The sequence below is a fragment of the Peromyscus leucopus genome, chromosome 8a (assembly GCF_004664715.2).
Source record: "Peromyscus leucopus breed LL Stock chromosome 8a, UCI_PerLeu_2.1, whole genome shotgun sequence".
Taxonomy (NCBI): Eukaryota; Metazoa; Chordata; class Mammalia; order Rodentia; family Cricetidae; genus Peromyscus; species Peromyscus leucopus.
The window spans coordinates 47,909,737-47,924,740 of NC_051085.1; the positions used below are offsets into that span (position 1 = coordinate 47,909,737).

General features: G+C 48.1%; 1 protein-coding gene across 3 annotated transcripts in view; it reads left to right on the forward strand.

Annotated features, from left to right (window-relative positions):
- Zdhhc14 (zinc finger DHHC-type palmitoyltransferase 14) overlaps positions 1–15,004 on the forward strand; it is a 256,911-nt gene that overhangs the window by 207,555 nt on the left and 34,352 nt on the right. For 2 of the 3 annotated variants that reach the window (XM_028888615.2, XM_028888616.2), the window contains exons 4-5: positions 7,559–7,696; positions 11,113–11,161. In XM_028888615.2, coding sequence (XP_028744448.1) covers positions 7,559–7,696; positions 11,113–11,161 — 187 coding nt within the window. The remainder of the gene's footprint in view (positions 1–7,558; positions 7,697–11,112; positions 11,162–15,004) is intronic. The other variant, XM_028888617.2, reaches the window with a different exon arrangement.

The window sequence follows — 15,004 nt, forward strand, 5'->3', positions numbered from 1 at the left end:
GTTGTGAGGAACAGGACATTTTGAAAGCTGACAGTTCCTCAGCCTTGAATGGGATGGAAACAGGTGAGCTATTGCCGTGTTTAGACAGGTGATTCTCGAGCAATCACCATGCTCACATAGAGTCTGGCCCCAAGTTTTAAGACAGAGGGAACAGACAAAGTGAAAACAGAAATGCTAGGCTTTTGTTCTGTTTTTAGCTATCAAGTAAGGAGTTGCGGGGGGTAGTGTGGTGATATTATGTTCCCCAAAATATTGTGCACCCTAATAAACTTATCTGGGGTCAGAGAACAGAACAGCCACTAGATATAGAGGCCAGAAAATGGTGGCATTCACACCTTTAATCCTAGCATTCCAAAGGCAGAGATCCACCCAGATCTCTGAGTTCAAAGCCACACTGGAAACAGCCAGGCATGGTGACTCACGCCTTTAATCCCAGGAAGTGATGGCAGAAAGCAGAAAGGTATATCAGGCGTGAAAACCAGAAACTAGGGCTGGTTAAGCTTTTTTTTGAGCAGCAGTTCAGCTGAGATTCATTCTGGATGAGGACTCAGAGATTTCCAGTCTGCGGAAACAGGATCAGCTGAGGAACTGGCAAGATGAGGTGGCTGTGGCTTGTTCTGCTTCTCTGATCTTCCAGCATTCACCCCAATACCTTGCTCCAGGTTTATTTTCATTAATAAGACCTTTTAAGATTCATGTAACAGGGTAGCAAAAAACAGCTTCTAAGTAGCTGTTACAGTCTGACTTGCCTCAGAATGTTGGCCTCTCCAGTACCTGCTTGTCCCTTCCCCTTGAGACACAAATTTATCACCACTAGAAAACTGGAGTTAAAAACAGATGGCAAACCTAGACAATTGGAGGAGACAACTAGGTATAATTGGGCCCGATAGATGACTGAAGGGACCGTGATTGTCCATCAGTCAAACCCCTTTAAAACTCATGTGCAAAAGTAACCCAGCAACCTGCCAGGTGAGGGAAGCTGACCCAGGCCAGTGAGACCACAGAGATGGGGAGGAGCAGGGCACGTTAGAGTGGACCACACAGCTGCCCAAGGTGATGCTGAATTGTGCCATAAAAGTAACAATTCTATACCGACTAATGGTTTTTATGTTGGAAAGTTTTAGGTTTTTTTGTTTGTTTGTTTGTTTGTTTGTTTTAAGAAACAGATTTGAAAGCCAGAAAATATTAATTTATAAGAAACTGGAAAGATGCCAAGATGGTAAAAAACCCATGCAGGCATAAGACATGGTATCTTTGGGCGTTTAATTTTCCACCCAAAGATATCTCTGAATTGATCTTCCTGTGTGAGTGAATCCTCATTGGAGGCACTGCAAGGCTACACAGTTAATGCATATGATTTTGTTTTTCCAGCAAATTAGATAGAACTCGTTTGCGGGGAGGAGGCTGAGAAGAGAAGGCATGGGAAGAAACTTCCTATCTGATGCTTGCTTGGCTCCACATACCCAGCTATGATAGCCACTGAACGGCTCTGTCCAATTCCCAGGGCTGTATTAAAAGTCGTTACCTCCCCAGTGTTTCCCTGGCTGAGATTAAGTCTCCCCTTCCTGGGGCTAAGAGACTTCTCAATCAAGGGTAGAAGCTTCGAGACATGGGTTGGGTGGTTACCTCTGAATGAAGCATACTGCCCCTGTTCAGCACTATGCCAAGCATCCTCATTCTTGTGGGGTCACCGAGCCTGGAGCCCACAACCAAAGAGCAGCTCCAGAAGAGGCAGACCAGCCACGTGGCACATTGACCAGCAGAGAACTGGCATCAGGGGCAGCCCCCGTAAGAGGTTCAGAATTTGGATGGACAGCTGGTCCCAAGGCCACTTCCTCACCCTATACAATGGAACAATAGCATTGGGCCTGTATGGTAATTAAAGGGTAAGAATGTGGCTGGGGAGACCGTTCAGTTGGTAAAGTCCTTGCCTTGTAAGCATGAGGACGACATTGGATCCCTAGCATGTGTGTAAACATGGTCGATGTGGTGATATAGGCTCAAAATCCCAGAGCTGGGGTTGTGGAGACAGGAGAAGACTGGACAGCCAGTTTAACCTAACCCAGACCACTGAGTGATCCTGTCTTAAAAGAAGGTGGACGGCATTCCTGGCATGGCACCCAAGGGTATTCTTCAACCCTGACATCCATGCAAACGTGCACACACACACACACATGCACATATACACACAAGCAGGCACACGTAAGCACTAAAAATAAAATAACACGATTTATGGTAAGTGCTTTGCACAATGCCTTGGTCGTGGCAAGGTGGGAGCTTAGGTCGTATAAAAGCAAGGGTCTCAAAGTGACGGATGCAAGGGTGCTTTTCCAAAGCCTTCCCAGCCCCGAGTGCAGAGGGCAGCTGCTAATAGAAACTTTCTAGTGGTGAAGACTTTGTCCTCGACCCTCACTAGGCCTCGTTTCCAGCTGTTCCTATAGGGTGGCCCTGTAACCCATAGGGCCAAGCAATGATGTGTGTCGCTGTGTCTCAACATTTGTCCTAAAACACAAACAAAAAATACCTTAGAAGGGGAAATTCTCCTGATTTTGGAGGTAAAAAGGCCTGAGGTTTAAAGAAAAGCAATTTTCCACTTCGAATCTTTAAAAACATTTAACTTAATTTGGATGCAATTAACATTTAGATTAGAGGTTTCACATCTCTGCTGTGGTCCCCAGCTCTCTGGTGTCACAGAGTTCTCAAGTCACTCTAGGGAACTAAGACGGCTTGTTCCTGTGGCTAGGGAAGTAGAATTCTATCTGGGTGGTGGTGCCCACCTTTAATCCCAGCACTCAGGGAGTCAGAGGCAGATGGATCTCTGTGAGTTGAAGGCCAGCCTGATCTACATAAGCACATTTCAGGCCAGCCAGAGCTACATAATGAGACCTTGTCCCCGAAAAGAAGAGGGTAGAGGGAGAAAAGAAAAAAGAAAAAGCCAAATCCATCCAGCTCCAGATCACCCACAGGGACCCCAGGCCACACCAATACAGTACTAAATCCAGGTTCCAGATCACCCACAGGGACCCCAGGCCACACTAGATACAGTATTGAATCCCAGCTCCAGATCACCCACAGGGACTCCAGGCCACACCAATACAGTTCTGAATCCCACTTTGAGCCCAACTTCTGGGAAGTTTCAAATTTTTGCCATTTTTGTTTTTTCAAATTCATTCTTTTCTCTGGCATCCTTCAAACACAGCTTTTACAAGCGTTTTCCTTTCCTTGATTTGGTGACTTCCCAGTTCCTGTCCAGCTTTACCAGCGCTCCACTTTCCCTAAGGTCTCCTTGACATTTGACCTCTCCCAGGTCTTCTTTAAACCAGAGAAGAGACTACGTGTCTTGCACAGAGTCCCAGAGTGGCTGGACCTCTGGTCTTCAGGTTGCTCACCTTCCTCGGGGCTTCCCGGCCTGTGAAATAGAGTAAGGAGAGATGGCACAGGTCTGTTGTCCAATAGAACAGAAAGTGCTGCTTCTAGCTGGAGCTGTATGTGTGGCTGGAAGCTTCCTGTGATCATTAATAAATTAAGGCTGCAAGGTAGGAGCCTATTTATTTCCTTTTCCTGAATGGTGTCTCCCCGTGACACCATTGGGAGCTTGCTTGGGATCTGAGGCAGGTGACTTGGTACCCTTACATCCTCTGGGTCTCTCTAGGGTCTCCACAGAAGAGCTTTTGAATGAAGCTGCCTTGCCTCACACATCCATCTCTAACAGTTGATTCACGATGCCAGCCGGCCACCTGCTTGTTCAGTGCATCATCCAGCCCCCGGCTTGGCTGGGCATCGCCATATGCCAGGGCCCCTTGTATTTCCCTGTAGCTAGAGTTTTCCTGCCTTGCCCACAGTCAGGACAAATCTCTGTCACCCGCCAGTCCCACAGCCGCTCAGACCCAACCAAGTAAACACAGAGACTTATATTGCTTACAAAATGTATGGCCGTGGCAGGCTTCTTGCTAACTGTTCTTATAGCTTAAATTAATCCATTTCCATAAATTTATACCTTGCCACGTGGTTTGTGGCTTACCGGCATCTTCACATGCTTCTTGTCCTGGCGGCAGCTGGCAGTGACTCCCTTTCCTTTCCTGTTCCCTTAATTCTCCTCTCTGTTAGTCCCGCCTATACTTCCTGCCTGGCCATCAGTGTTTTATTTATTGACCAATCAGAGCAACAGATTTGACATAAAGACCATCCCACAGCATTTCCCTGTGGACATGCCCAGTATCTTTCCTTCCACCACCCTTGTTCAAGACCATCAGCTGCCCACCAGCACATTCCTAAGCCTGCTGCAGGCACTGGACGTCATTTGTTCCTGTAAATGACGCGTACTCATTACAAGTCTTCTGGGTGCCAGGTTACTAGAGATGATTCTAAAAGCCCCCATCCTGCCCTCAGGAATCATGGGGGGTTAGGAGGGTGGGGTGACAGATAAGCCCTCAGACCACCACCGCAGGGCAGCAGAATGCTATCAGAGGTATGGTCAGGATGCCCCGGCCAGCTAACTCGTCATTTTAGAGAATGTCTTGGGTTTCTAACCATATTACCTGTGGAAGTCCTGATGCTATACAGGTATGTTCAGTCCTCTAGTAAATATCTGTTGGATTGGAGCCTAGCCAATAGTCTGGCCGCTGAGAACAAATAAAATCTAATGTGTTTTCAAATGAAAGTGGGCCAGAGCCCACGGGTCTTGCTCGTAGACTGGATGTGGCTGGAGACGGAAGGATGAGGTCAATGGTGGTGAATGGGTTTCTATGTTGGGTAGCTGGCTGGATAGTCGTCTAGAGAGGCTCACGTTTGGTAAAGAGTAACAGGAAGTCTTCTGGAAAAGGCATACCTGAGATGCCAGCCAGGTCTAGCAGGCATCTATTGCTGAAGGTGGGAAGTGGCCATTTTGGCATTGTCGATATACAGTTGGCTCTTGAAATCAGATGAGAGACTTAGCCTGTGCACAGAGTCCATAGTGAAGAGAAAGAAGCATTCCGGACCCCTCTACTCCTGGGCAATGGAAGGGAAGAAGGGATGCTGTGAGCACAGGGTTGGGGTAATAGAGTAGAACAGAGCCTCCAGGCTCCTTCACAGACCTTTGATACTGTGCTTTCGAGGTCTGCAGGGGGGCCTGTGGGAGCTTCAGACCCAGTAGACATCGTGAACTCAGTGTCTGCAGAAGACATGAGAAACAGTCCGTGGCGAGCATGTTGCTCTGTGGGTCTGCAGTTTTACTCTTTGTCAGCCAAGAGAGTTTTCAGCAAGACACATTTCTAAGGGAAATGGCTTCCAGGCCAGGCTTTGGGAGAGCCAGATGCCAAGCCCCACCCCGAAAGCACTGGCTTCCCAGGGGCCTCCTGGAACCCATAAGACTCATTGGGTCATCCTTGGCTGTCTGTCCTTCTGCTGTCAAGAGAGCTCCGCAGCATGGCTTGGCTGGATTTAAAGATTTCTGAGCTAACATCGAAAGGCCTACCCTGAGGAAATGGCCACACAGAGTAAAACCTTGTCCTCTTGAGGCTTCTAGATGCTTACGGCTCCTCTGCACGTGGCATGTGTGGCTTTTGCTGAGAGCTGTTTCCCTGTCCTTCAGAGGCTCCATCTCTACCCAGGATCTGCAGAGCCAGGGTGCCCTATCGAAGGCAGATTCTGGCCCCGCGTGTGCTTATCTGCCCCTGGCTTCTGCCCTCAGTCCCATTTTCTACCCTCAGCTATCAAGCGGAAAAGTCGTTGCTTGAACTAACTAACAGCTTTGTAGTTTTGAGGGAAATCTGTCCGGTGCAGATATTTTCCCTCTTTTTCCATTCTTCATCGTGCAGACCTGCCAATGTACAGATGGCGGACTGATGACTTGGGGACATGATGTTTGCTTGTTTAATTTTTGAAGGCTTTGATTGTAGACTCACAGAAAAACTGAAAGGAAGATCCAGGAGTTCCCATCCGCCCGCCACCCCCTGTGCACACACGGCCCTCCATCATCCACGTCCCTATCAGAGTGAGCATGTTTGTTAGGACTGACGGCCCCGCGTTGACAGACTGTCAGAGTCCATGGCTTGCGTTAGAGATTAGAGGTCCTGCAGTCTTGAGCAAATAGCCGACGGTGTCTGTCATTACCCAGCAGGTTCTCACGGCCCTAAAGAGTCTCCACACTCTGCCTGTGTAGCCCACCCTCCCTTAGCCATGGTGAGGCAGTTTCTATGATCGTGTTCGCTGACAGTGTGTGTTCACGTGGAACGCCCAGGGCCACACCAATAGTAGTCACAGTCCTTAAATGTCCTTATCTTATGGGCCATCGGCTCTGCCACCAGGCCACTGAGCTCTGAAATTTGTCCTGCTTCTCCCTCTTCACAATGACTGCTTCTTGCTCACGCTGCTTGCAGGCCAGTGTCCCTTCCATTTCCTAGACCACCACCGTCACCCAGGTGTCCTTGTGCGCTTACCACAAACGGCATCATGGAGTGGGGTTGGATCCACAACTCGTGAATCTTACCACCTTGGCCACCTCTGTCATGTTTTATTTATGAAGTCACACTGGGCAGCACCTTCCCTTTATATCTGGTGAAGTCCACACAGAGAGATCAAATATGGAAATGAGGTAGTGAGTAAGCTGAGGAAAGAGCCGGAATCGGAAGCTAAGTCGAGGGTTGGGCATCTCCCAGCTCACGACAGGTGGTCCTGATGTGAGTAGGTTGTTAGGATGATACGGAGCAGTCAGTCTGCACAGAAGATCCACTAAAGAGTAGGAGGCAGCACTTTGCCATCACCCTGAGAGGAAGAACAAATCGCAGATGCATTGCAGGCTTGGTGTGAATTTCCCAAAAGGAGACGCCTTAAGGCTTGCACTTGGCTCAGTGGAGTAACGGCATTCATTGCCCAAACCCAGCTTGCTGCCATGATGAAGGACCACGGGTGGTGTATATGCTAGGACACAGGGTACCACCAGAGGCCTGGCCATGGGGCTGATCACTCTGCTGCTGAACTGGCTGCCTCTGCACACAGTCTCCCGTCTCTTCGTGCCTCGTTGTGCTTGTCTGTAAGAAAGTATAGTGACATCATTTTCCCGATAGGAATGCGTTAGTGTATGTGACTAGTTTATGTTAAGTGGTTATAACTGGGATGGGAGAACAAAGCATTGTCTCTCTGTCCTGCCCGAGGCCCATTATGACTCTGTCACCACTCACTGTATCAGGAGACCACCCAGTGATGTACTCGGCCCCAACCCCGCCCAGTCCTTGTCATCAGATGGCACTGGAACCATTTGAGGAAAACTGTTCTGCGAACACAAAGGTTTCTTTTGAGGAAGAATTGTGTCTTTACTCCTGAGGTTGAAAATGTGCCCTACTGCTTCTTTAAATAACCATTTGAGGGGGATCCACATCTGGTGTTTCAAAACACCTGCGTCCTGTTGGAAGCATAAATATGTTCCTGAAACGTTTCGGCGTCAATAAGCATTTGGAAATACATGATATGATATGGCTTTGTTGTATTACTGGAGTTGTGGGAGGGAGGGGCTCCCTCGTGTAAACAGAGCTCTTATTAATTGAATTGCACTTTCCTTTTTTTCTGCTTCTCATTTCAGAGCGATTTGATCACCACTGTCCCTGGGTAGGCAACTGTGTGGGGAAAAGAAACTACAGATTTTTTTATATGTTTATTTTATCCCTGTCTTTTCTGACAGTCTTTATATTTGCATTCGTTATCACCCACGTCATCCTTCGTAAGTATGCTGACGAAATCAGATTACGTATGTAACCATTTGCCCGCCTTTGGCTTTTCTGAGCTGATTTTGACTTATGATTGGTGATCATTTCTGCCTCTCTCTTCCTTCTCTTTCCCCATCCCCCTCCTCACTTCCAGCCTGCCCTCTCCGTGTTTTTTTCACTTTGCCCATCCCTCTCCACCCCTCGATCTTTCCTCGACCCCATCCTTCCGACGGCAGGCTCCAGGTGGCACCTGGGCCAGGTTCCACTCACCCTAACAAGACTTCCCCCTTGATATCCGTGCCCTCTCCAACCTCAGTGATGTCTGCTGGGGATCCCCTGAGAGGTTCATCCCTCCATTTTGCACAAGAAATGACAAGCAGAATGACTACCGTTGGATAGCTGAGTCTGTTTTCTTTATCTACTGACCCATGGTTTAAGAATATACACTCCCTAGAGGAAGAATATGGCTGGGAGAGACACTAGTTTTTCTCAGACACATTCAATGAGGTACTCAATTTTCTGCAAGGATATGAGCAAATAACTGCTGATGTAGAAAGAATGCTACTTTTTAAAAAAAAATTAGATTTGAGTGTAAATGACTTTATTTGCATACGAAATCAGCATTTTTTTTCATTCATTCTGAAGTTCATACTGAGTTTCTTTTGTCTCTTAGTCATTCACTTTCCCACAAGAGGGGATGGTGAGAAGGAAGTTAATTGGCTTTGAACTGCGACTCTGAGCCTTTAAACTTTCATTAGAGTGTCGCTCCCCACATTAGCAAGCAGCTTGGCCTTTTATCCATTCCTGGAGTGTAAGCACCCATTAGCGAGCACACAGCCTCACTCTGGGGTGTTCCTGGAAGTATCTAAACAGAGAGGCTTTCTTTTCTTCCCCTGCCAGCATGGATCTCATGAATGGAGCAGGCGAAGTCTCCCTAGGCCCCATTTCCCACTCCTTCTGTTCGGGTGGAGTCCCTGTACGGACTGGGGAAGTAGTGGTGCAGAACAGCTCCCGTTGGTCTCCCAGCATCCGTCAAGGGGGACCACTACATCAACTCCCCAAGGGCTCACCACTATTCTAAACTGCAGTCATTTCTGACTATGCGTCTATTGTCCCAATGGGCACAAATCTGGAAGCCATGCCCGAGAGTCTTAAGTTAGTGAGCTTGTGAGAAAAGATTAGTCCTCATCAGAGTCCTCTTCCATGCCAGCTGGAGCTGGTGCCAAGGTGGCTTTGCAGAGGACCCCCTTTCTCAGGGTTTTCTGAATCCCAAAATGGCAAAGGCGGAGCCCGGAGCCAGTCTGTGGATTCATACACAAAAGCAGCAAAGAGAATACCAAGGGTGTTAGAACCTAACCAAGGGTGTTAGATGCTGATTTGAAGGAAGTGATTGTTCACATGGGCAGGGAGAGCGCACACACGTGACACTCAGAAGGAATATTTTTGCCTTGCATTCTTTTTTTTTTAATTTATAAACTTTCTTATAAAAAGAAAACCTTGCAAATAAATAAAAACATCATGCACCAAAAATTTAACCAGACCCAAAGTCTGTACAGCACAACGAATTTCTACATGGTTCCAATCGGCATGGCTTAAAATCTATCATCCTTCAGGGAAGTCCTAAATGCTTCCATTTCACACTATCAGATTATATGCCTAGCTTCAGTCCTACATTCTAGAGCTTTAGGATAGTTTTCACTTGCTTGATCCTGTATATAAATGCCAGGAAAACATATACACACACCTGTACAGTTTGTCACACTATCGCTCACACTCTTAGTTCTCAGAAGTTCTCACCACCACACCTGGTCACTTGTCTTCATTCTCTCTCTCTCTCTCTCTCTCTCTCTCTCTCTCTCTCTCTCTCTCTCTCTCTGTCTCTCTCTGTCTTTGTCTCTCTCTTTCTCTGTCTCTCTCTGTCTCTGTCTCTGTCTCTCTCTCTGTCTCTGTCTCTCTCTGTCTCTATCTCTCTCTCTCTGTCTCTGTCTCTGTCTCTGTCTCTCTCTCTCTCTCTCTCTCTCTCTCACACACACACACACACACACACACACACACACACACACACACAGTGGAGTCTGCTGCCTTCCCAGACTTAGAATGATGTTGATCCCACTTCACCAATGTCTAAGTTTCATTTACCCTGGTTTCTACGCAGTGGGGTCTATTTCAGTCTCCTTTTGTTTTGAGATTGCCTTTGCTGGTGGCCTGCAGCTTGCCGTTTTCTGGCTGTGCCCTGCTGGACTGAGGGAGATGTGAGACGCTGTAAGCACCTGTCTTTCCATATTAGTAATTCCTTCACAAGCTGCCCTTCCTGCCACCCAGCAATGCTCGAGCCTCCATGGTGGACAGCAGACCCACACAGAGGGAGTTCTGTAGGAGAAATATGAAGCCAAGTGAAACTCCCTCTCCACCTTCGCATAGTAGACATGGGTTGACAGTCACACAGAGAGACCTTGGACACTGCCACTCACTAACCCCACCCCACAGCTAAGCTAACTGAACAGCACAAAGAAGTAATGGTCGCCATTACTAGTTAAACAGTTTGCGTTCTGTGGCACAAGGCTGTGTCACCTGAAGCGCGGTGACTTCAAGTCAAAACAGAGGGACCCAGAGTCATCTCCCAAGATAGCATTGCCAAGACTTCCTCCTCAGAGGTTGGGGCTGGTTAAGAATGCTTGCTGTTCTTCCAAAGGACTCCAACTGTTCCCTAGCACATACATTGAGCAGCTCATAACTACCTGTGACTCTAACTCCAAAGGACCCAACTCCCTCTTCTAATCTCCACAGGTACCCACACATGTGTCACACACACACACACACACACACACACACACACACACACACACACACAAATAACTTTCAAATTTGGTTGAAGTATGATGGCAATATTTAAAACAGAATCCCTGTTCTCGTCAGATGTAGCTGAACTCAAACCCCTCAGTGTTCTCTTGCAGGACAAGATCACAGGACAAGGTCTACACCTTCACCCAAAAAGAGTCAGTAAATGAACATTAGCTTTGTTTACTCTGCGTCCAAGAAGGAAAACTGTTGGCAGCCAAGTTCTTAAGACCTCTCCTGCCAAATGTTAACAGATGTGGGCAAAACAGAAGAGATTATGTAGGATTCTGTTTTCCTGTTAAAATGAGGAAAACAAAAGAGCAATCAAAGCTATAATTTATGGGAAAATATACAGACACACATCTGCTTTCATTGAAAAAAAAAAATGTCCTGCAGATGTTGGTTCTGCTATGAATCTGCCATCTTCTTGAATGGCTTCAGTGAAACCATGACCTCTGATCAGTAAGCTGGGTGCCCTAACACCAAACATGACTGTTTAATTGATGTTTAGACACTTATTATTCTCATGCAGATGAGAGTGTTGAGCATGAGGTGAATGTCTGGATAATAAATGTTGGCTTCGTTCCCACAGGTTCACAGCAAACGGGATTCCTCAATGCCCTTAAGGACAGTCCAGCAAGATATCCTTTCTGGTGGCTCTGTGGGGACCTTGCTTGTGGATGCAGTATTTCACCAACCCCTACACTCTTACCTCTTTTTCACCCTGGTTTTGGCATTTCTTCTCATAAATCACATTCTTATTCATTCTGTAAGGCATCGGGAGCCTTGCAGAACATTCACTTGTATGATAAATGGCATCTGAACATCGAGTCTCCAGACACTCATGCAGCCCTGTCTAAACTGAAGAGCTCTTTAGCTAGAAAAGCTGTATGTGGAGTCTTCTCTGCCCCTCCCCAACCCCAGAAGCCAGCCATGATTCGTGCTCCATCCGGTTAGGCTGGGACAAGTAGAGCCGTGAGCCTGTCTAAGTTTACTGTGATTGGCAGGTACCTCTCACCTTCATGGATGCCCAGGTGTGGGTCTGTTTGGGGCATGAGGCAGCAGGTGAGGCTCCTGGGCCACTTGAGGCTGTGCTGGGATACCTTGCAGCATTCCTCTGCAAGTGCAGTGACCTATACTGTCTCTAGACATAGACCTCTCTTCCACAAACCTGGAAGGTGAGATTCAAGCCATTTAGATCAACGAGAACCATTTCCCACCCTTCCAAACAGTGTATACATGTGTGCACTATGGCATTTTGAATCTTAAAAGAAAAAGTATCTGCCTATTAAGTGCTGAATAGGCTGTGAAATCAAACAGATGGACCTGCTGACCCAGCTCCTCAGGACTCAGCTCTTTCTCTTTCACACAACTGGGTAAATTGTATTTGAACTCTCCATTATTCCCACGAGTGACTTTTCAGAGGTGATAGAGAATTCTACCACATATGTAAACAAATGCTTTTTAAAGCCAAGGCACCTATACTGCTGAGCCCTGGGATGTGACGAATGCGGTGCTGGAGGTATAGAGATAGATCTGTAAACAAGTGTGTGTGTGTGTGTGTGTGTGTGTGTGTGTGTGTGTGTGTGTGTGTGTGGCTGGTTACCAAGGCATCTTCAGTAGTCATAGGATAACCGTTAATGAGGTCTGTATGGTGGAAGGAGACTGGAGACATACAGATAATGAGCAAAGTGGGGGGAGAGGAACGTTGAGGAATAAATTCCACGTGTCCTATCTCCTATTTAGTGATCCAGAAAACTGAAGTTAGCTACTGGTTAGCAAAAAGAAAGGCTGGTTCATGGAATCAAGCATTCACCTGAGCTACTAAGCACAGGTTCAAGGGGAAATGGCATCCTTTGTTCCACTCCTCAATAGCACCAGGGTGACCAGCAATCCTACAGCCATTGCCTCTGCAACCTGTCAGAGCATGTGGCTTTAGTGGATCTTTTGTTGTTGTTGTTGTTGTTTTAGGTTTTGTTTGGTTTGGGTTTTGGTTTGTTTTTTTCAAGACAGGGTTTCTCTGTGTAGCTTTGGAGCCTGTCCTGGAACTTGCTTTGGAGACCAGGCTGGCCTCAAACTCACAGAGATACACCTGCTTCTGCTTCCCGAGTGCTCAGATTAAAGGTGTGCACCACCACCGCCCGGCGCTTCCATGGTTCTTAAGTGAAGCCTGCCCATGTCTTTCACAGCATCAATCATGTCTTATGACAGTGATTCTCAACCTTCCTGATGCTGCGACCCTTTAATACAGTTCCTCATGTTGTGGTGACCCCAACCATACAATGATTTCCTTGCTACGTCATAACTGTAATTTTGCTACTGTTATGAATCGTGATGTAAATGTCTGATATGCAGGGTCTCTGAAATGCAACCCCTAAAGGGATCACGACCCACCAGTTGAGAACTGCTATCTTATGAAACCCGGCCCCAAGGGTGGTCACCAGTACTGGGTGGGTGAGTCTGACCTGACCTGTGATGCTGCATGCTCACAGAGCTTCGACTGATGGCAGTGGTACCTATAGCTCATGCTTTCTAGAGCTGCAGGCTTCAGAGCAGGGCTCCATACAGCTTCTGGAGGAGGGCTTGAGCTGGATTGCCTGACTGCTGGGCTCAGCCCAGTGGCTACTGGCAAGTGTTCTTAGAGCGAGGAGATAACTTGTGTTTCCCGACTTTCAGTGGCTTCACTCCTGGTCTCCTGACCCTGGCATTAAAAAATATATTTTGACGAGAAATAAGGGCCCAGACAAAGGTTCCTCATAGCAGATTTATTCTGAAAAAAATATCCAACTAAAAACAATGTCGCTGAGGAAGTGAGAGAGATGGGAAGCAAAGGTGCCTAATGGTCAACCACACTCCCTTACGGGACATGTCAACATAAACGATGGCAATGCTGGCCAATGACAGCCGGGACTTGAGGAGAAAAGAATCCCCAGCTCCTACTGGCCTGGATGGTGTGTAGAACCAGTGTCGTCGTCCCCCACATCACCCCACACACACACCCCGAATGACAAGGAGGGAGAGAGAAGGTCGCAGACAGCCTTAAGTAGAAGGTACTCAGTAGGCTACTTCCTAGTCAGCATCACAGCTGGGGGGGTCCAGCCTCTGCCTTTGGAGGGTCCTCCCTTGCCTTTCTCTTCCCTTCCTGCCTCCCCCTGCCTGCCCCCCCCCGTCACTGCCTCCCTTTGATCTTCACCTCAAGAAAGCAGAGGCTGTGAGGAAGGGGCCTCTGGGCAGCGACCCCTCAGGTAGCTGCCCCGACCACAGGTTTATGAGACCGCTCTGAGAAAGAGACCAAAGGAGAACACACAGGACCAGGCCTTTAGCACACCCGGCTGCTGGGGTTCAAACAGAGGAGAACCACACGCCAGCTCGTCCCGCAAAGTTCCTCGGCTGATCTCTTACCGTGAGCCAAACCTGTGGGTCACAAGGCTGAGGACAAGTGACCCAGGCCTTTGAAGCTCAGTCAATTACGAGGGGCCTGGGCTGGAGTGGTAAGCCAACATACACCACATGGCTGCTTTTTGCTTCCTCTGTGAACGTCTGCACGTCTGGGTACTTAAAGTCAAAGACTGTGCTTATGTGGGCCAAGGGGCGGCGTGGTGGGAAGAAGCATCGTAGTGAGATCCATGGCCTAAGAACGGGCGAGGACAAGAAGGGGAAGACGGTGGCCATTCTGAGGACATGTGTTGCTTTTCCCATCTCTGTGACAAAGTGGTTCCTCATGGTGGCGGTCATTGAGGCAGGAGTTTGTGCTCGGGGTTCCTCGAATCTTGGCAGAACGGGAAACAAAATCAGGACCAGAAACAGAGCCTGGCCCTGGCCCTCAAAGCCTGGCCCCAGTGGCCTATGCCTGCCATTTAAACCTCAGGGTCCCCAAATCCTCAAACCTCCCAAACAGTGCCACCAACTGGAAACCACACTGTAGAGGACATTTCACAGTACAACAAAAGATGATACCGGGCACCGTGGGGGACAAAGGTTGCAGGAGACCAGGGAGATTCGAACACTGAGTAGACTGAGGAGAATCGGTGAGTTCCGAGATGTTTGCAAAGAGAACCTCAAAGATCTGCCTGTCTCTCTCTCTCTCTCTCTCTCTCTCTCTCTCTCTCTCTCTCTCTCTCACACACACACACACACACACACACACACACACACGTACACACATAGACACACACACACACACACACACACACACACCACACACACAGGTCTTTGTCACCCCACTGTAACTTCAGGGTCCTCTCTAGTTGCCTCCATGTCTACCAGAAGGAGGGAAATGTGTGGAAACTGCACCTCACAGAAAATTCCACCCGCCAGGCAGGCTAAGGAGCCCTGTGACGACACCGCCTCCCAGACTCCTCATGGTCTCATAGGCGGAAACCCTCAGGAGCATGTGCAGGGGAGGCCAGCGTGCCCTGGGCATCCTTGAGGAAGCCCCCAGAGAGGGGACCCTGCCATTCACAATCACGTCAGTGTAGCATGGC